The sequence below is a fragment of the Helicoverpa zea genome, chromosome 31, assembly GCF_022581195.2.
Source record: "Helicoverpa zea isolate HzStark_Cry1AcR chromosome 31, ilHelZeax1.1, whole genome shotgun sequence".
NCBI classification, from domain to species: Eukaryota; Metazoa; Arthropoda; class Insecta; order Lepidoptera; family Noctuidae; genus Helicoverpa; species Helicoverpa zea.
The window spans coordinates 13,953,843-13,975,640 of NC_061482.1; the positions used below are offsets into that span (position 1 = coordinate 13,953,843).

At 37.5% G+C, this 21,798-nt stretch overlaps 1 protein-coding gene across 1 annotated transcript in view; it reads left to right on the top strand.

Moving 5' to 3' along the window:
* LOC124645202 (sushi, von Willebrand factor type A, EGF and pentraxin domain-containing protein 1) overlaps positions 1 to 21,798 on the top strand; it is a 104,185-nt gene that overhangs the window by 76,872 nt on the left and 5,515 nt on the right. The window contains exons 4-11 of the mRNA XM_047184976.1: positions 1,041 to 1,136; positions 9,991 to 10,113; positions 10,517 to 10,680; positions 12,487 to 12,613; positions 12,902 to 13,051; positions 18,617 to 18,793; positions 19,839 to 20,137; positions 21,558 to 21,792. Coding sequence (XP_047040932.1) covers positions 1,041 to 1,136; positions 9,991 to 10,113; positions 10,517 to 10,680; positions 12,487 to 12,613; positions 12,902 to 13,051; positions 18,617 to 18,793; positions 19,839 to 20,137; positions 21,558 to 21,792 — 1,371 coding nt within the window. The remainder of the gene's footprint in view (positions 1 to 1,040; positions 1,137 to 9,990; positions 10,114 to 10,516; positions 10,681 to 12,486; positions 12,614 to 12,901; positions 13,052 to 18,616; positions 18,794 to 19,838; positions 20,138 to 21,557; positions 21,793 to 21,798) is intronic.

Here is a 21,798-nt window from a genome sequence, read left to right on the forward strand (position 1 = left end):
ATCATTTGTGAATATCAAACTACGTTCATTATTTCACTACTGTCCATATTATAATAGTACTATCACGAAGTTTCAAAATCTAATTATTTGTCTTCTATAAATACTTCATAATGTAGAACTAAACATATTCAGTGCATTTACAGAATAACTCTAGAATATCCCGGAGATCTAAACTAAACCGTATCGCAGCTTAAAAGTTTCAGTATATTTAGAACGTAGTAAAGGTTAGAAAATGATATGAATCAACATGGATATTAGGAACTTTCAAAACGGTTTTATGAGTGCATCGTACGAGCATATCCATCTCAGGCCTTCTCGGAATTTACAGGGAGCTAACTACCAGTTTTACAATATTTCCTGGAAAGCCAATCTGATTATCATGCTTTTTAGCATCGAACACACCTCAAAGAGAATAAAGTATTTGCGACTGAATTTTTTATGACATAATAGATGAGCTTAAAATCAGTTCATTGAAAGTCAAGGCTACTATATAACGCTTCTATTTACGAGTTTTTCTGGGAAAAACATTGGTGATGTATAAAATTGCGCAGGTAGGTACCATAGGGGATTGCACAGTAATGACATTTCAATTAAATAAACAATTGCCAGCGGTCAATGGCCAGTCTCGGTACAAAGTAACGGAGCCGAACGTTTTGTAAAACTTACCCAACGCTGCAGGTATCGGTAATTAATAGATAATTTGCGTGAAAGTTGCCGTTATGACACACAAATAATATCTAGCGAAGTAATCGCCGTGTTTTATGTACCTATGCGTTTTAGGTTGTTAATTTTAAGTTTCGAATATTTACATGCACGATATTTCATATGTACCGGTGCCTACAATTACAAAATACATCTTCACATTTCATAAAATTATATTCTTCTTGTATGATTAATACCTGGAAATAATTATATTGTCTTCACAATATACACGGTATCGTGCATTTATTCGCTATTGCTGATTAATTGAATAAAACAGTTGTAATCTGATATTCATTCTGTAAAGGGCATTTTCATTGACCTACATTCTTGTTTGCCAGGTCATCAACCCCTGCAAGACCTGGAAATCAGAGTTGGCAACAGCAGCACGGATTTACAAAGGAACCCGCTTTGTGCCTGGTTTCCCGGAACAATCGGTGAGTAAATATCATTGGATCCAAAAATAGTACACGAATACTATGTTGTTACAAAGAGAAAAGATAAATTTTCAAAAGGTATCGTTTGTAGTACAATTCCAATAGATTGGTATTAAAAAAGAAAACGCAAAATAGCTTTGAATTCTTTGTTGTTGCGATATAAGAGGCATCAATGTTGTCAATTGAAATAGTTACCATAAGGCACTCAACAGATGCAATTTGTTGGATCTCGTCTTGATTTATGTAATGTTTATTTGTTGATACAATATTGTAATGGGGCTACCTTCTCTGTGTTAAGGTTTAAGCAAACATATCGTATACAAATAAACGTAGCATGAGTAGATTTAGTCCAGTAATTTAGATTAAGATATTCAAGTCAGTAAGTAGCTTCTCTAAAGTTCTCTGTCATTTTGATGCATAAATGACGAACGCAAGCATGTCTTAAACACATCACAAAACATAGAAGTACCTTTAAAAGTAATAGTGTTCAATCATAATTTCTAGTTACATTGTCATTTTATAAGATTTTTCACAAACAAGTAGGAAAATACAATTGAAATTTTTATTATGATAGGATTAAGGCAGTTTCTTCGAATGCAATTCTGACATTGAAAAATATAAAAAAAATATTAATTTCTCTCGAAGAACAAAGCAAAATTAACTGTTGTAAGCTCTTTAATACCTAAAGAAATTGTTACGATGGTTTATTTTGTTCTGTTGCCCTGAAAACTATATGGAAATATTTCAAAATATAAAAATATTTCATGTCGACGGATCAGTTCAAAAATAACTCAATTGATTGAGTTCACTTCATAACTCTACTAAGTAGTAAGTCTGACACCAGTCTAACCAAGGGGTATCGGGTTGCCCGGGGTACTGGGTTGAGGAGGTCAGATAGGCAGTCGCTTCTTGTAAAGCACTGGTACTCAGCTGAATCCGGTTAGACTGGAAGCCGACCCCAACATGATTGGGAAAAGGCTCGGAGGATGATGACTTCATAACTCTACTATACCAGCCCGAAAAAATGGGTCAAATCGATTATTGTTTTAAAATATATTGTTAAAAATATAGAAATGGCGTATCGAGAACACTGCATTTATGTAATACACACCTTTATTTAAACAAAATAAATCGGAGCGCACTTCATAAGAACTTTATCCAAGCATTTATTTATCTGCCATTACAAAATTGAAAGGAAATACAAAAACAAATGTGGTTAGGTAAGGGTTCCACGGTGTTGCCCCATCGGCCTTATTTCCTCAATAAAAATAGATTACAAGTACACTTACATATAGTGCACTGTTTACAGAATCCATAGTTCATTTTGTACTTCTGATCTTACAAGACTTAGAGGGCACACTACAAACTTTTTGTCGGCCGATAGTTTGGTCTCGTATCAGACTGACTGAAAATTTTGATTGAAATCAAGATGTTCTTAAAACCCAGCGGGGCCCAGCAGGGCCAAGGCCTGCCGGGGCTGCGGGTTGTTCGAAAGAGATACCGCGGCCCTGGCACATAAAAGGCCTATGACGGAACACGACGGTTTTTAGTCAGTAGAGTCTGACACACCCTCACCGCTGCTAACCCACAGCGGGAGGGGTCATTTGATGATTTTTGACGGTGTTAAAAAAAAAAAGATGTTCTTAAAAAAAATGCCTTACATCGGGTCAACTGTCGGCCGACTGTTTAGTCGACAGTATGCGGCTATTCTTACAAGTCGGTCATGGTGAACTGTTTACGATGTGAGAGATTTATAAAGCCGGGATCATTACATTTTTGATCTCGTTTACAAAAGCCACTTGTGACTCATTCGGTCTTGACATGCTCTTATTTTAAATAGAATAACGTTTTTCTTTTGTTTTGTAACCTAAATTGTTAGTACAACATCTTTGGTTGATGTCTATCTGAATTTATTGCATAAATATTTTTAGGGGTCCGTTGTCATCTAGGAACCCTTATAGTTTCCGACAGTCCGTCCGCAGATAATCTCAGTGACCGTTAGCACTAGAGAGCTAAAGGTACCAATATGTAATATAAAATAAAAAGTTGTAAAAAAAGTTTAATTAGGGTACTCTCCCTACACGTAAAGTGATGAGTATTTTTTTAGTACTCTCATTGCAAAAAAAAATTTAGCCCGAAACTAAAGTCAATCAACACGACAAAATTAATAAACACAGCTTCGAATAAGGAAGTGCAAGCGTCTGTCTGTACAACAACATCCGACAAAGCACAAAGACCGAAAGCAACCAAATAAGTAATTAGCGATCAGACTAGGGTGAGCGATGCAATACTATCCTATAGCTACCTATAGGGGGATTCCTGTCTGGAATTGATTGGGGTCATTCACCTCAGCCGTGTTTGTATACGAACGTCAAACCGGTGTAATGACAATAATTTTTAACGTCACAATACTTTAGTGCCTACCTTAGAAAAATAAAATCAAAATGACGTAAAGCTTATCATTTTCATGAATGAAAATCGAATAGTAGCATTTATCTGAGGTTTGAAATGCCAGGCTTGCCGGCTGTCAGTTGAAAGTGCACCGACATTCACAGACTGTAGATAAGGTAAAAACTCGTACCACGCATGCTCAGATTGCACCCTCACTCGACATAAAGGTAGGCTCATCGAAAATTTACATGAAAAATGTCTAAACCAATTTGATTATAAAGGAGACTATAATATTAGGAACAATAATAAAAGTGGACATATTAAGTACAAGCAATTTTGAAATAAATAAAATATACGGTTCGGTGTGGTCGCACCTGATTGGCTGGGGCTCTGCGCATGGCAATTGCGTCCCCCGAGAGCTTCCCAGCCGAGCGGAGCGTTACTCCGTCAGAGTAGGTCTATCTTTAGCCCCGAACGGAGGTGGCTAAAGATAAATCTACCCCGTAACCAAAACTCCCTATATAATATTAAATTCTCTAAAATATCAGGATGTTGTTAGTTTTTCTTGGTTCGTTCCTGAGGGCTTTGTTAATGGTGTTTGGTGCCCATTAAAATTGAAGGGAAAATATTTGGACGTTTTCTTGGTGTGATTTTATTGGAGTGCAATTCATGGTTGTATGTGATAATGATTCATGGTTGTTTGCTTAAAATATTGATTACGATTGGAATCCGCGTTGGTGATGAATAAATGTTGTTAATGGATTTAGGGATATGGTTTAGGGTTACTTCGGCGAAAGATTGAACGAGTTCATCATTGTAAGTAATGAGCCAGCCAACTGAGTAGGCGTTGTAAAAATTATAAAAGATATTTTATTTCTGGATTGCAAAAAGTAACATTAGTGCCGTGTGTTATATGGAAGATTTTCGTCAAATCTTCAATATTCCCATAGATTTGTGATATTTTCCAATTATTTAAATTTCTATGATTGTTAAAAAAAACAATTATTCTTCAAGAAAAACCCCAAAAAAAGCTCGAAAAAAAAATTTGGTCAAAAATGGTCTATGATTTTAGACACTTATGGTACACAGTTACACACTGGTAAATCTCATGTGTAACTCGTTTATTATTTCATTTTGGGGTCGGCTCAGTATGTCTGCATCTTCCATACTTAATTGTTTGACGTTATTTCACAAGTGACACTATTTACAGTCGTATCGTCTTATACATGATTCATCGATCTTTTCTTTGGTCGTCCTCTTGCTCTATATCCATCAAGAACTTCCTAACAAAATAATCTCCGTTCCTGCACGTCAAATGCCCATTCATATTTTCAGAAAATTTTTATATCTTAGCTTACTTTTCATATAAGTAAGAAACCATTCTTAAAGCTTTTAATTCTTCTATTTCCTAAGCTCCATAGTTATTTTTTTATTTCAAACAATCTTTCTAAATACCAGCTTGGTAGTCAATAATTGACACAAGCAAGACAGTACGTGTCTCAGCCAGACATCAATCATAAGAAAGTTGGAATGATGTCGGTTAGTTCACATGCTCTCTACGAAGTGTTGGAAACCGGTGTGTAAGCGGGTCAGCGCAAGCATGTCATTGAAGCCGCTTGACGCTTTATAAAGCGCTTTGTCGGGATCTGTTGCACTTTGTACGTCGTCATTCCCTTCAATATTGTCATCGTCCCAATCGGGTTTAGCATCTTCAACACCAAAATTTGCAGCATTATTATCTGGCTGTGCTGCACAGAGATGTATTGCAGACGGCTATATATATTAAGCGCTTTGTCGGGATCTGTTGCACTCTGTACGTCATTATTCCCTTTAACATCATCATCATCATCTGAATCGGGTTAGTTTCATCAACATCTCTCTCTCCTCAACTTCTTTAAGCTAGCCCTCCAGGGCTCATATGGTTTCTAGACTGTAAAATGTACCACGTTTATAACATATGGAATGCTAATAAAGACTTGAGTATTGAGTACATCAAAATTGGAAGCATCATCATCTGCCTGGGCTGTACAGCACAACACAGCCGTATTGGAGACGGCTACAAATTGGGATATAATATCATTAACTTTATATATTCAAAAGGACAAACTCAAAAATAAAAATGAATGTTTGTTCTTCGTCTTCTTCATGCTGACCATCTAAGACATTCATTTTCTCCAAAGATCAAGCGTGATAAATGTTTTGTATAGCTAAATATGGCTTTGAGTGACTAAAGTTATTTTCAAGCGATCGCTTGATATATTGTGCTATTTACTTACAATCTGATTCTCAAACACGGTAAATCTATGATCGTATCTTCTTCGCCTGAGAAGAGGCTTTCGCTTTCCACCGATAAAAAAATAGTCCGTTATTGTTGTACGAAGAAACTTTTATAAATTTTTATTTCATGTCGTTTTCCCGTAGAATCACGAACCAGCATGTATTGGTCAGGAATCTGTGTCGAACAAATATGCACTGGCCACCATGGAACAGGCATTTGAAACAAAACCTGCTGAGCTTTGTATTGAATGTTTGTCTGTGGCCTTTGTACCTGCGTGTTTATTTTAAGCCCCAAATATACTGTTGGTGTTTGGTGGTGTTACTATGATGAAAACTACTATGCTCGAAAACATTTTCGGTAATATCGGAAACTTAAGCTTATTGATGAGTGAAGGAATTTTATCGAACAAAAAGTCTTACTTTACTCATTTCTATAGTGTTTGGCATTAAAATGTTTTCGAGGGATGATGATTGCCACGACTGCGTGCTATTAGGGAAATCCGAAACAACTGAAAAATGCTTTAAATATTTGCCCCCACTCAAGGACAAGGAAAAGGAAGAAACTGTAAAAGCCAACAAATTCAAAAAAATGCGGATAAATACAAATACATGAATGTAAAAATTCCAAACATAACTTTCATTGCGGTATTAGCATTTTAGTATAATAAAAATAAAATTAAAGGTCAAAAATAATTAATTTTACGATTTTCGGAAATCAAAGGTGCGTTTGGTTTCGTAATACTTTAGTGGCTGCATTCTTGAATGGACAGTTGATTTGTTGAGCGATATAATGTACGTTCGCAATAGTACTTGGACTAATTGACCAGCGTGTGTGACGCTAGGTAGAGGTTTTATGAAAGATGATATTGCGAGTTGTACTGCGCATACAATTCTAAATTCAAACTTAAGCTTGGCCGGCACGAGCTGTCCATGACTAGACTGGCTGACTGGAGATGTAAGCGGGACCACGGAAGTATCACTAACGATAGTGCAACTGCCATGGTCCACGCAGGGTGTGAGTGGATGTAGCGGGGATGATTACATTTGCGCGCGGGAGTCTTGTCAGCAGTCACCGTTCAGCGACCCAGACCCCGGGATTGTGAGAGTGTCAATAACGAGCCATGCATATTATTAGATATGGACGAGTAGATTAAAATTCGCACGGCTATGTAGGTTTCCTTGTTCTTTCGTTGTTTAGTCATGGGGGACTTCCGCAGTTTTATTTCTACAATAACATTTGGGTTCAATAGACCACGTTGCGTAGTTAACAGTGAAACCACAACTAAAAACTGCCTCCTTAGTTTATAATTGCTATTTTAATGTGTCCATATAAAAATGTTTCTCGCGCCAACCTCGTCCGCGTCCGCTCTCGCCTTCCCCGTCTATGTACTGCCAACATTAAAATAATTATGTAAAACAATCAACATTGTTTTTTTATTACATAACCCATAGTTTTCACTTCACTGCGTATTGTTTTTAACATCGCCACACGTATTGTTTGATTATATAAGACTAGGTATTTTCTGCGGTTTTCCCGCGTCCCTGGGTAAGTTCTCACATCGGACAAAAAACTAAGAAACCTTTAAATATCTGTGTCAAATTTCATCCAAATTGGTTTAACTGTTTATAAATGAAACTTGGCTTAATCAGAAAGCATAGTTTTGCACTTACAATAATCGTAACAAAAAATATCATAAAACCTAGGGTTACAAAGTATGCAGTTAACTTAATGCACTGCAAATGCCACAAGTCGTGGATAAGTTGCATAACGTCAGGAAAGTGTATCTGTCAGTTTGTTTTTACGACTTAACGCTAGAACGCCTAGACTGATTGCCGTGCTTTCATCATCGTCCTATTGTTTTGTCGTTAGTGAAGGTAAAATGCGCTGTTAACAAACCTACGTAAACAATTTATTAGCTTCGTGATTAAAATCGCAATATGATATTAATACTGGCCAATTATGAGACGAGAAGAACAGTAAAAAAGGTCACTTATATAGTTTTCTGCGAATTTATGTTATCCAACGTCCTTTCTCTATTACATCTATTTCTGTAATGTAATGATCATTACATCGCAGATAAATATTTTGTTTGCCTTTCAACAAACTATTTTTGGTATTACCATAGACGTCATGTCAAGAATAGTCTACAGACAATAACATCTAAACATGATATCGATCATTAACAAGAAAAAACTGTGTTGTCAACATAATATCTATTTATGAAACTATGATTAACCTTTACGAGGAAGTCCTAATAAGCGCGATTCCGCTTATTAAGAGATAAAACGAAGTTATTTTTCTAACATTTACTTAATTAGGAAAACACACTCCCTTTCAAAGGATCAATAGAAAGTGCAAATCTTAAATCAAGCAGTTTTAATTACATACGCGATAAGCCCTCTCATTATCGTTGTGTTCGCACGATCTAACTTCTGATACGCAATCCATTGCTCTATTGCGGCGAACCATTGTGTCACTCGAGCGTCGCGGACAAGCGATGTAAAACTCCCAGCGGAATAAACGCGAAAGTGACTTACGCTTTCTAAACTGTGGTGCGGTTTCTATTAACGACAATGAAGATTCCCACAGCCAATAAGAGTTTATGAAGAGTTAGTTATGCGCGGTTGTCACACCGTAGCGTCTTTATTGGGTAATTAAGAACGGCTCGCGAAATGATACTTGAATTTTGTAATTGAATCATTGTGAGAGGCGGTGATGACGGTGTTAATGAAGACATTCTTTTGTTACTTCTGTATTTCTCTTTGTAATGTCTTAATGTCGATTCTATTCTAAATATTTGACATTTCTGGAATTTAAGCAATATATTGATTAAAAAGAGAGTTTTGATGTAAGTATTACTGACACAACAATTCTCGATTATTAGAAAAAAACTATGTTTTTGGCTTATAACAGAGTAACTAAGTGCTTCAATACAAGTGAAATAAAATACCTAATCCAAATATTGATGAAACTGAAATCACGCGACGATATGGCTAGACAACTATTCTGTAGAGCTACAATTTGCCAAATGATACACGTGCGTCTCAAAATAGAAACCATGAATGCTATGTTAGTTTCAATTTGTTCTAATTGTAATTAATTTGATAAAAGTACTTACTATAAATTATAAACTAGGTAGGTAAAAAGCAATTTATTGCGAAGATAAGTATAACTTATGAGGTGTTTTATGAACGAGAGTAGAAAACCTAACACCTAGAGTACCAAATTTTTAATGCAATAATAAAATCACCTAAAGATCATCATTAGGTACTTAATCGCTGCTCTTTTCTGAATTAAGTGTACAAATATTTCTTCTTATTTTATACTTTAAAAGGATTTAACTACAAGAGGTAAACCGCCCTTTTGTGAAAAACATTACTACCTAACTAAATAAGTACATTTACATAGCTACACCACAGTGTGACAGTCAGTCGTAGTGCATTCCTCTTGTCGTAAGACGCCGCAGCCGACATGCGAGCAACGCGAATAGTAATCACGGACAATTGTCAAGTACATCAAATGCCTCTATTTATAAACTTATATTAAAGGCTCTTTGAATTCACTTCTCTCCTGAAGTTGGTTTGAAGTCCAACACTATATTATCTTTCTGTATTCTGTTTATGTTCCATACGGTTTTACCCACGTCCCGTGGAAACGTCTTTCCGTACCCGGATCGTTCAGCGCAGATAGTGTAAGTTACTAACAGTGAAAGAATTATTCAAATCATGATTATTCAACAAACAATCAAATATTTCCTGTTTATATAGCAAGCTTAAATTACTAAACAAAAACATATAAGTGTGTTATTGATGTTTAGGCTTTGTTTTTGGTAATAGCCAAGATAAGATATTTTCGGGGATGTTAGTCACATAATTTGATACCATTCTATACGATGAAATCAGCTAAACATAAACTTCGTAGAAGCTAGGGTAACACAGAACCAGTTTTCATACAAAAAACATTACTCAGCAAAATATTCTTATCTTCACAGCCTAAAAAGGTCCACTGCTGGATAAAGGCCTCCCCCAAAATGGGGGGGTTTTCCCATACCCACCGCGCTATGAAAGCGTGTTGGTGAGCGCTGAGTAGGAATATTTTTAGCTTCGAAGATGCCGCAGGGTGATTTTGGTCTGCTCTACACCTATTAATATCCTCACTAAATAATAATGAATACTATTGTTTCAGACGAGGGTATAACAAAGACGTTCACGTGCGCTCGGCCGTTGGTAGGACAACACGTGTTCCTTCAGCTAGTAGGAGTTGAGGGCTCTCTGTCTCTATGCGAAGTCGAAGTATTCACTACTGAAGGTAAGTCTACCTAAGGCTGAACTTCCGACTCTACCACCGACTCTACCTCCGACTCTACCTCCGACTCTACCTCCGACTCTACCACCTACTCTACCACCAACTCTACCTCCGACTCTACCACCGACTCTACCTCCGACTCTACCACCGACTCTACCTCCGACTCTACCTCCGACTCTACCTCCGACTCTACCTCTGACTCTACCTCCGACTCTACCTCCGACTCTACCTCCGACTCTACCTCCGACTCTACCTCCGACTCTACCTCCGACTCTACCTCCGACTCTACCTCCGACTCTACCTCCGACTCTACCACCGACTCTACCACCGACTCTACCACCGACTCTACCACCGACTCTCTCTATTATTATTTTCTCATCTCTTAATATTCTTTCGTCTCTATCAGAATTCTCGAACGATCGCTGTGCTCCGACCAGCGCTCCTGCGGACATCGAACTGGCTGCCTTCTCAAGGAACTGTTATGAGTTCAACGTGGCCAAGGGGATGTCCTTCGATGACGCCAGGAAGCAATGCCAGACGCATGGTGGAGACCTCATCCATGGATTTCAGGTAAGAATCGATAAAGTAAGCTCCAATTCACACACATGTTTCGATAAAAGTACCTACGTAGTGAGGCCAAAGTATACAATGACACGTCAATAAAAGGCATCCTCCACTTTGTGACCAACAGAAAAATGACACGGAAAGACTAACTAAATTCCTAGAATGTACAAGTTTTCCTTAAGGAAGCTCTCTAGGGTTCAGAATATCGACGATCTCTCCCTCACAATAAGGCAGCAAAAATAAAAGTAACTGATATCACAAAAAGTAGGACATTTTTATTGCATAACAATATTGCTACAAAGTACACTTATCCCTGTTACATAGTGCACTTACATCGCAATACCACATTACCGCATTATCAACCTGCAATCGGGTCCAATGCCCTCGCGTCATTATATTCTCGTCCCAAGGGAAATCTGTGACATATATTCAAGTAGAACACTACAAAGTATATTCAACTGTCATCAATATGGATGCTTTTCCTTCATTGTAAATCTCTAATCAGAAAGTGATTTGCATGACAATGGATAACAATGCCGACTGTAAGATGTTTGTACTGTGACTGTATGGTGGGCAAAAACCTCGTTCACACCTATGGTTAGAAATAACTCAATTGTTGATTGTTTTTTTAGCTGATAGAGCTACTTAGAGTACCAGGCATTGAAGATGAATTACTACCCACATTAAAAAGATCAAGTATTTAACCGATATCAGACTGACTGGAAAACTTAGATTGGAATCTAGATTCTCTTCAAAATTTGCCAACTGTCGTCCGACTTTTTAATCTGCAGTGCAAGTTGAGATCACCACCATGTAACATTACATATTTTTATTAGGTAGTAATAAAATGTAGATTTATATATAAAGAGTGACGATTAGTCAATTCGTGTGCTTTTATCAATTTCTAGTCTGACGCAAATAACTCTAGATAACAATAGCGAGTAGGACAGGTGCATAGAACAATAGAGAGTAATGCGATTACTAGCAAAGTTAGCCGGTTGAATATCGGCAATATTGCCACGTTCGATTTTTTATCGTACCTGAGTATCCATAGAATTCAGTACTACATTCATAAACATTATGTTTCCATAAGTTAAACTTGACTGTACTTAAAGTTTCTTAACAATGAAAGAAGTAATGTTCAAGTATGTCCCATCTAACTTCCTCAGTGACAGTTATAACAAGACAGATTAAAACTATCGTCAAAAGAAAACCACTAAAGTTATTATTAAATTACAGTTACTTTAGGCATCATTATAAAGAAAATAACTGTGCATTAATGTAGCTTACACAAAAGCATCAATCACAAAGAGATAATTCAACAGTTTTGTCGTTTTCCACGCATCGAATTAAACTTGTATGGAATATGTGTTACGTATGTCGTTTGGCTAAAAACCGTTTTCCGCTTTTCATTGGTCTTATAAGACGGAACTTACGAATAGTTACCTATTGCAAGGCAGTGAAAAGTTCTAGTCAATGGCAATGTTTTATAAGACCTCTACATTATTAATAGCACTGTTATGTCTGTTGTTATATCGCCACAAAAGAAAAGACATAAAAATAAACGGTTGCCTTTTATTTGATAAAAAATAAAGGAATTATTTTAGTCAAGCTTGTTTTATAAGTTGCGCAAACCCACTCTTACCTCAACTCACGCCGATATTAAAATAAATGTAAAATGTAATTAAGTCGGTTGTAAATCATAAAATAAATATAATGTAAAATTTATTTTATTTTGGAAATACAATATCATGAGCTACTAATACAAACTAATAAAAACTACAAACTAATTAGTATCATCATTTTTATCAGGGTGCCACAGCAAGTTTCCTGATCCAAGAGCTGGAGCGAAGGAAACCTCAGCTGAAGACACAGTTGGTCTGGATCGGCGCCCAGAAAGAACCGGGACTCACTTCCAGGACGTGGAAATGGGTTGATGGTAAGCTGACAGTACTTCTAACATTTGAAACTGATACCAATTGAAGGTATTGATTAATTCATTCACATTATTTCTCAACCAAAGAGTCATTTAACTTCCTCCCTCTCCTAATATTTACCGATGACAAAACTACGTACATGACCAAACTCAGTCCAAAACCAACATAAAAATCTATCATGAATTTGAATTTGATGAACACAAACAAACCATTTATCCATATAAAGTAATACAAAAAACTCACATTAGCAAATTATACTCATATCAGCAAATATTTCACCCTCTTTCCAGGCGAATTAGTATCAAAACCGACATGGGGCAAAGACCAGCCGAACAATTACAACGGCGAACAGAACTGCGTGGTCCTGGACGGTGGAAGAGCCTGGTTGTGGAACGACGTAGGCTGTAACCTGGACTATCTGCACTGGATCTGCCAGTACCGTGAGTGTCATACATAGGTACATATCGTTTTCTAATGGTTGCAAGCTGCGAACTGTGCTCCGCGAAGGTATGTTGCGATTGATTTAGTCATTGTGGACTTTGTTGAATAGACCTAAGTCTTTGTTATAGTTTTGAACTCGTGCATAATAAAGTTTTGCGAGTAATGCAAACGGTCTTCGGACCAAGACATGGAGGCTTGTTTTGCATAAAATAAAGTGCTGTGTCAATCACATTTAAAGCATTTGCAATCAAAGGAATATAGTTTAAATTAAAATCGCCAATCGCATCAGAAAAAAATCTAAATAATATTTAAAAATCGTCTCGTGTTTAGAAGCGTTCTTTATTTTGATACAACTAGTGTAAAATGTAGCTTTCGTTCAAGTTACTACATATTAGGTGTGATAGGAAAAATTAACATTCATAAAAGCGAATGCCTTTAAAATATTCTTGCTACGCGCAATGTTATTACACGTAATTTACATACACAATGCGTTATTGCAATTATTATTCAAATTGCCTACTTATCCTGTAGTTATGCAATGCGGATACTATTGTCAATTGTGAAGGAGTAAGTGTGGCAAAAAATATATTTTTATATCACTTGCTTTTCCGTCTGCTTAAAAATAGAGCTTGCCAAATAAGACACAGGGGTAGTGAAAATGTGTCCCTGAATCCCTTATCTGATACTAGGTAAATAATACTTTCTTACTCATTAACGAGTTGTTAATGTCCTATGATATTTTAAATATCCAATCCACTCTCAGAGTATTACTAGAAATCTATACATATAATAAATCTGTAGAAAAGTAATTTTTGTACATTGAAGAAATTGACAAAAAAAATAGCCAGCATGTTAAAGGATAACTAACAGAACCCATTTCCATCATTTTTGTCATTTTTGTCTGTTTGTCTGTTTGTCTGTTTGTCTGTTTGTCTGTTTATCTGTTTGTTTGTTCGGGATTCACGTAAAATCTACGAATTAAATGCAGACAATGCTTATATACAAAAATTCTACGTAACTTGGGGTATTACTTAGTTTTTTTTTCATCGAAATCGATTCACTCTATCAAAAGATATGATTAATTTTGTGAATTCAAGATGTAAAATATTACGACACGCAATCTATTTGTCAAAACTGTACATTTGAATGTTGTACTTATATTAGTTGATCGGCCTATTATTAATCTTTACACAGAAAATCACACCTTTATAAGTAACATCGGAAGAAAAAAAAAATATGAAAATTTTGTTTAGCCAAGGTTAAAGTAGCTCCATCTGTGGTAAATAAAATACATCATCAATTTGTCAAAGGAGCGAGGTGGTAAATGACAATATTACCATACATTCTTTATAGAGGATTATTATTTCAACAGATGGAGTTGTGTATTTTCCGTAATTCGCCATATTTTAACACGTAGTGTAATTTTTCGATAGACATTTCAATAGTGTTTGTCAGTTTGCCGTGCCACATCAAAATCCAACTATAATTATTACCTTGATGAAAAGAAAATTAATAGTTCTCAGCCAAATTTAAAACGGTGCCATCTAAATTATTTTTTGAATATTATGTCAAAAATGTTGACTTTAGTGGAACAATTAATTATCATTTAAAGTTACAGATGGAGTTCATATCAGGATTTTTTCATAAACATAGTTAAGCTTATCTTCCACTAAAGTGGTGGCCTTAAAACAAATTACTTTGAGTGAGTAGTATTAAGTAGACCTTAATTATTTTTTCTGATGCAAAATATGTAAACTTAATCCTAGAAGAAATGAGGATCTATCTCTAGCAAGCGCTGCTAAGCGTGAGGAAGGTAATGTAGGATTCTGTAGCTTTAAAAACAAGCCCAGATACAAAGTGCAGATAAGAAATGGGAGCTCTCTCTATTTAATACCATACACACGTAAAATGCTTTATGCGTCTGAAAACGTACAAATTACGCGCCGCATACCAGAGACATGCTTACTTTCAACTTCTGATCGCAAATACACTGTTCACGATTACGAACAGTCTCAGTAAGACCCGAGCCAAGTCTAAAAACCCTAAAAAACACCTTTTATATAAAACTACGTTTGATGTCATTTAATCACAAAGACAGAATTGTTCTCTGTTGCAAATCCTATCCACCTATATCATATCCTAATCCAGAATGCATTGCAGGTGTGCATTGCACAAAAACCAATGGTATCCTATTCGAGAAGTCAAAAGAGTTGACCTGCCAACGTCAGCTTCTGCGCTAAGCAAGTGTTCTTAATAGTACCATCAGAATTACATTCATCGTTGAATGAGGTGAATAAATTTTCAGAAACCACAATAACAGTAGGAGCCAAAGCGTATTATCGCTTCATAGAGCTCTGATTGGCCCCAGGTGACCAAGTCAGGTCTGATTTGTTCGTTCATCAGGTCTTTGAAAGTGTTTCGGTGGATACTTACTGTCGTCCTGTTTACGTGTGACACAAAATATGGTACATAAACGTCCTCCGCAAGACCGAAATTTTCCCGGTGTGCGGTAGTGACGCACAGTATACAACACTTATGTTTCTTTTGATTTGCTGGCTCCACCAAGAAGTGACAAATTGCGAGCGTACATTCTGAAAATCTTGGCAAAACTACAGGTTTCAAGTACGAACACATGAAGTGGACTCTCACAGATACGTACATTTTGCCTATTCGTGAACTAATGCAAACATTTCGGTAGAGTCCCGGCTTAGGCCTCCCCCACATTAGGCGTGCGCGATCCTCGGGCGTGTGAGTAGCGCGGGCGCCGCGCGTGCGTCGCGAGCGCGTTGCGTGAGCGTCGCGTTTTGCTGCCCTGCGGCATTTGCAGCGCGCTCACGGCGCGCACGCGCCGCTCTCCTTGACGTTTAACTGCTAAGGCGTTTAGCGGGCGGCGGGGTTAGCAGGCGAAGGGGTAAGAACGCAACTCGAGCGCCGCGTGCTCGCCGCGAGCGCGTCGCTTGCACTCTTCACACATGCCGCAGGGCAGCAAAACGCGACGTTTACGCAGCGCGCTCGCGACGCCCGCGCTACTCACACGCCCGAGGATCGCGCACGCCTAATGTGGGGTCAGCCTTACCATGAGTAAGTGAAACTATCCTACCCTATGCGCCTGCTGATGATGATGACTCATTTTATCATCCATCCAGCTATTCCCCAACTATGTTGGTGTTGGCTTCCAGTCACCGAATCTGTTTGAGTACCAATATTTTGCTTGGAGCGACTACCTATCTACAATCCAGTCAACTACACAAGACGATATCCATATTATGGTAAGACTGACAGACTTTCTGGCTTCTGATTAGTCGCAGCAGCTGCAGAAAATGTACAAATGACAGCTTTGTCAGACTCAAAGCATGTAGACATAGATTATAGCTGTTTCCTGTGAAAATTACTTACGCACCATACGTAATAATTTTCCAAATTGGCTGAACAACGACACAAACTTTACTTCTTTTGTTTAGATAAATGGTCACATCCACAACACAACCTTGATCAATGAATCTATGCGACTGCTAAGTGCTAATCCTAATTATACTGTCACGTGAAAGAATGCACCTATGGGATAAGTAGTAGTATTTTGACGATTCTATATTGCCCACGCAGACGAAGTTGCGGGCAACAGCTAGTACCAAATAAGACATATATAACCGCGTGCAACTGTACCTATTTCCCCACTTTTCAAGTTCAAAATCACGTCGTCGCTAGGGACGAACATGAAAATAATTTTAATTCAAGTGCATCCGAGTTTGAATACCAGCATCCCGCACGAGCGGAAAAAACACGCGCGGCTTTCGTCAACCACGAAAATCTCATCGCGGGAGTAAAAACTGATTGCCTTGACTCGTTATGACATTTCGCTAGGACACAATTTTCGTCATACAATACAAGGTACATACTCGCATACAAGGGTTTTATTCGTTTTGATGCCAGCACGGGTTGTAAAGTCAACACACGTGCCGAACAAAATGATGAAGATATAAAGCAAAATGAATTCCATATTTCGGTTTTGTCAAAGAGGTTTTAATAACGCTGTGCCGTATTTTACCCTTGAAATATGTAGTTGAATGGTATGATATACTCGTGTGGTCCGATACCGGGAATCTTTGCATCTATTGAGTAACCAATATTCCAAGAACTGATGTTTGCGGTGAAAGTTACATGTTGAATGCATTAGGAGAATTAAAAAGTTCGTCTGTCGTTGGTTTCTTGATACGAGATGTTAAGGTCAGATTAGATGAAATTGAAAATAGTAGGTATGTTTACATATATGAACTTGAGAATTCTATGAAGAATAAATAAGGTTATTAATTAGTTAAAAAAAGCCCCGTCGCAAAAACACAAATACATAGCACATGGCAGTCAAATCTGTACTTTTTTGTGTCGGGGGTGAAAATGGACTTTGAAAGGTGTTTTTTAAATGCACATTCTATTTGTACCTGGTATTTGAACTTGAAAAATCAAATACGGACGAAGCAAATAGCGTTGTTCAAAACATGGAAACAATTCGAACGTTCGATGAAACATTCTGCAGTGTTCTACACCGGCACATAGAAGTCTATGATTGTGAAAACATGATTGCAATGTCAGGAAAAAAATAACCATAGCGTGTAATACTGGAAATCCTAGAGCCTCAATTTGGGCAAAACCCGGGAATTTTGTTTGGTTAGAAAATGGAATATAGATGTGAGAATTTGAGATTTTAATACATACGTAGAAAAAAGTTTACGAGAAATGAAACCGTTGTTAGAGACTATACTTTTGAACCGTTCGGGTTCGAAACGTTCACGGCCCGAGTTCACGACTCCTCTTCAAGGACATAACGAAAAGACTCATCGACTATTCATTTGACCAATGCTGCAAGTCTTTTTGGCACATTGGAAGACAGTGATGTTTAGGAGTACTTCGATGCCTAAGAGCATACATGTTCTTTCTTATAAGTTTTGGTTTTTATTTTAGTATCCAAAAAATGCGTGATTACCTACTTGTTTATTACGGAGTTTATTAGTTAAGATAATGTAGGGATAGATGAAAACAATGTAGGTTGGTCCGCAAAACCGATACACGAGACAAACGAATTTTGGAGGTAGACACTACTGACCACCGTCAAAGAAACAAACTCAGACAATTGACTTATTCTTAAGTAAAGTCCGTTTACCAATACCGCATGAGTTCAATCAGACTGCACAATTGCCACTAGGGAGCATTGTATATGGTTATAGTTATGAGTTCTAACCAATATTGCGTCGTGGCTAGCTCCAACCACCAGTATTGATAGTGTTTTATTATTGTACTGTATGGTACTCTGTGTTAGTGCGTAGTACTATGAACTTCATTATATTACTTCACAAATGTTTATTTTTGTAAGAATAATCTAATGATGAGTTTGTTACCTAATTTAAAACAATCAGTGTTTGTGTTTGATATAGGTAATAATGCGAATTCTATATTTTATTTTTCATCTGCGGCGACTGCGATTGCTATCTGCGTTTGCGGTCTTAATTTTTATAACCATTTTATGAGTATGATTAAGGTTCATTATCATAATCTGCCAATTATTCCCTCAGTGCCTCCCTCTTGTGGAAGTCCGGATAAGCTGCTGAACACGACGATCGAAGGGAACAACTACCAAGTGGGAGCTTCTATTGCTTACCGATGCCCTGAAGGTCACATGCTTCTCGGAGACAAGACTCGAGAGTGCAAGAAGGATGGCTTCTGGTCTGGAACTGCTCCTAGCTGTAAATGTAAGTACATCGGATTTTGTTACATTGTTACCTATGCTAGGGCACTCGTGGTATTTGGAAATAGGGTGACGTGTTTTCCTAATTTCTCTTGTCTTTTAAGACACTAGTTCACCGACGACATAAACGTCAGTTTTCTTTAAACAGCTATTTAATATGAATTTTCAAGCTCATTTTTTTTTAGTATTTTATTTTGAACATCCTTGAAAAATATTGGGTTGCCGGGTAACTGGGTTGAGGAGGTCACATAGGCAGTCGCTTCATGTAAAGCACTGGTACTCAGCTGAATCCGGTTAGACTGGAAGCCGACCCCAACATAATTGGGAAAAAGGCTCGGGAGATGATGATTTCAAGTTTAATTTTAATGTTTTTAAAAGTTGTTTTAGGAAAACCCGACGTTGAGGCTTATCAGTTAAAAAGAGCCTAAAACTATGTAGCAAACGCATATGAATTACTCAAACTACAGTAAATAATGATGTCTTCAATTTTGTGTTATATTACACTACCTAGCTACCTACGAACATACTAACTTACAACCTTGAACCACGACATTAACATTGAAAAACTGGGTCGCAGAGTGAAAGTCCGACTCGGCAAAGCAAATATTCTCGCTGCATCTGTAGTTAGTTCAATTGATTATCGAACGGTCAACCTTAAACTCTCGTGATCTCTTCTTACTCGTGCAATACGTACTTTTACGAGTATATTATAGTAGCTATGTCAAAGCCGCGCTGTTCAGTCGACCATGAGGTTAAGCCACGCTTAGCGCGGTCGGCCCGTGGATGGGTGGCCATCTTGACATGACGGGTCCCGGCTGTCATCTGAACATCTCGTTACGGGTAGACAGTAGCCAGAAAGTTTGACAACCAGTCTTACCAAGGGGTATCTGGTTGCCCGGGTAACTGGGTTGAGCAGTTCAGATAGGCAGTCGCTTCATGTAAAACACTGGCTTCATCTGGTTTTATTAAAAGCTGACCCCAACATAGTAGGGAAAAAGCTAGGCAGATGAGTACTGAAGTTTTAAACTAATATTATGTATATTTTACAGATGTGAACTGCGGTGGGTTGACGCCAATTCAAGATGGTGAGGTGACATTGGTTGACGGGAAGACCACTCACGGAGCTAAGGCGGTATACTCTTGCCGAGAGAATTATACGCTGGTTGGAGAAGAAGAGCGGACTTGTGGTGACGAAGGCATTTGGAGTGGGGAAGCTCCCAAGTGCCTCTTCGACTGGTGTCCTGATCCGCCACCAGTTACTGGTGCCGTTGTCAGCGTTGAAAGTCAGAAGGCTGGATCCCTCGCTACTTACAGCTGCCAGAATGGCTTCATACTATTTGGGTCACCGGTAAGACTAAATTAAAATTTTGACCAATTCAATACTATTGCGCGAATGTAATTTACAGTTTGGCTACGTGCGATTAATTAACGAAATAACTGAACAAATAACGCACTATTACTTTTTAGCAATCTATAAAGTAACTATTTCGTATTCCAATATTGCTATAAACATTTTTTTATTCATAAAATACATCACGCTCATACCGATTGAGAATCTGATCCTATTTGGTTGTGGTTAAAAAAGTTCGTTATCGAATCCGGTGTGGTTAACTGGTTCCCAAAATTGATGCAGCTTTGAATTACCGCTCTATTATATATATTTATTTCGAAATTGACAAACTCAATATGCCAAAATAAAATAAATGAAATGGATATAATTAAAACCGGCACCTGAATGAAAGCCAACAGTCTGTGGTCCTCACATGACCTATATAGATCCTACTCAATTAAAAAATAAATTTTCTTCCAAAAATACTAGTGTAAATGCAATACACAAACTGTCAGAAATGTAATTAATCCGGGCAGAACCAATAGGCTATCCCAGTTCTATGGGAACATATTAAGGGTCAATGCATGACCTATATAATATAGTGAAATGTGTATGCTGTTAATAGCTTCTGCAACATTACATTTACCTTTGGGTATATAGTCGAATAAACATCTAGGGCAGTCGATAATTTTGTTACGTTAGTATCATGTGAATGTGTTAATGTATTCTTCATCAAAGCATATCTTATAATATGTTTATTTGTAAAAAAATATCGGAAACGTGGACTATAATCTGTAGTCGCTTTGAACAAGTTTTATGTAAATAAAGAGCCTTTGCCCGGCAGCGTGGCAATGAAAACTCGACATTGAAAATTGCGATAAATATTTTCTTGAAAACATTTACAGAGCATATTACTTCTAGTGCTTTGACGACAAACAAGTTGTAACATCGGCACGATCTGAATGACTCAATGAATTAATAAATACATTTCCCTGTAAAATGCATTTCGTCTTAACGCTCCTGTGAGTTCGTGCAGCTTAGTTAGAAGTAAACACTCGCTTGAGAAATAGTAGGTACTATATAGTAGGAACTATCGCAAACTGATAAAAGTAACGTACGACAATCTTCTTATGCGTAAGTTTTTAATGATCTGTAGTCTATAGTAGGAACGAGTAAAATAAGGCACTCAAGTGGAATTGTAGTAAGCAGTAAATATAGTAAACTGAATGTGTATGTGGAAAATAGGTCATAGCTTTTACATACGTCGATAGGACGTTATTTTTATGTCATGAATTCGAATTTTCAGACGTTACTTTATAGATTTCAACATTAGGCATGGATCAACTATAAATAAGAAGATGACATTTTTAACAAGAATGAAAGTGTTTCTTCAAATTACTAGCCTTCCAATAAACTAATGAACTTCATTCCATTTCAGAGCGTGACCTGTACTCTGGGAGGCTCTTGGGCGGGCACTCCACCGTCTTGCAAGTACGTGGACTGCGGCACTCCAGCTCAAGTCCACAAGGGCTCCTTCTCTCTGCTGAACGGCACCACGACTTACGGCTCCATAGCTCAGTTCAACTGCGAACCTGATTACTGGCTGGATGGCGCTGAAGTCCTTGTTTGCAACAGAGATGGAAAATGGTCACATGATATACCTTCTTGTGAGCGTAAGT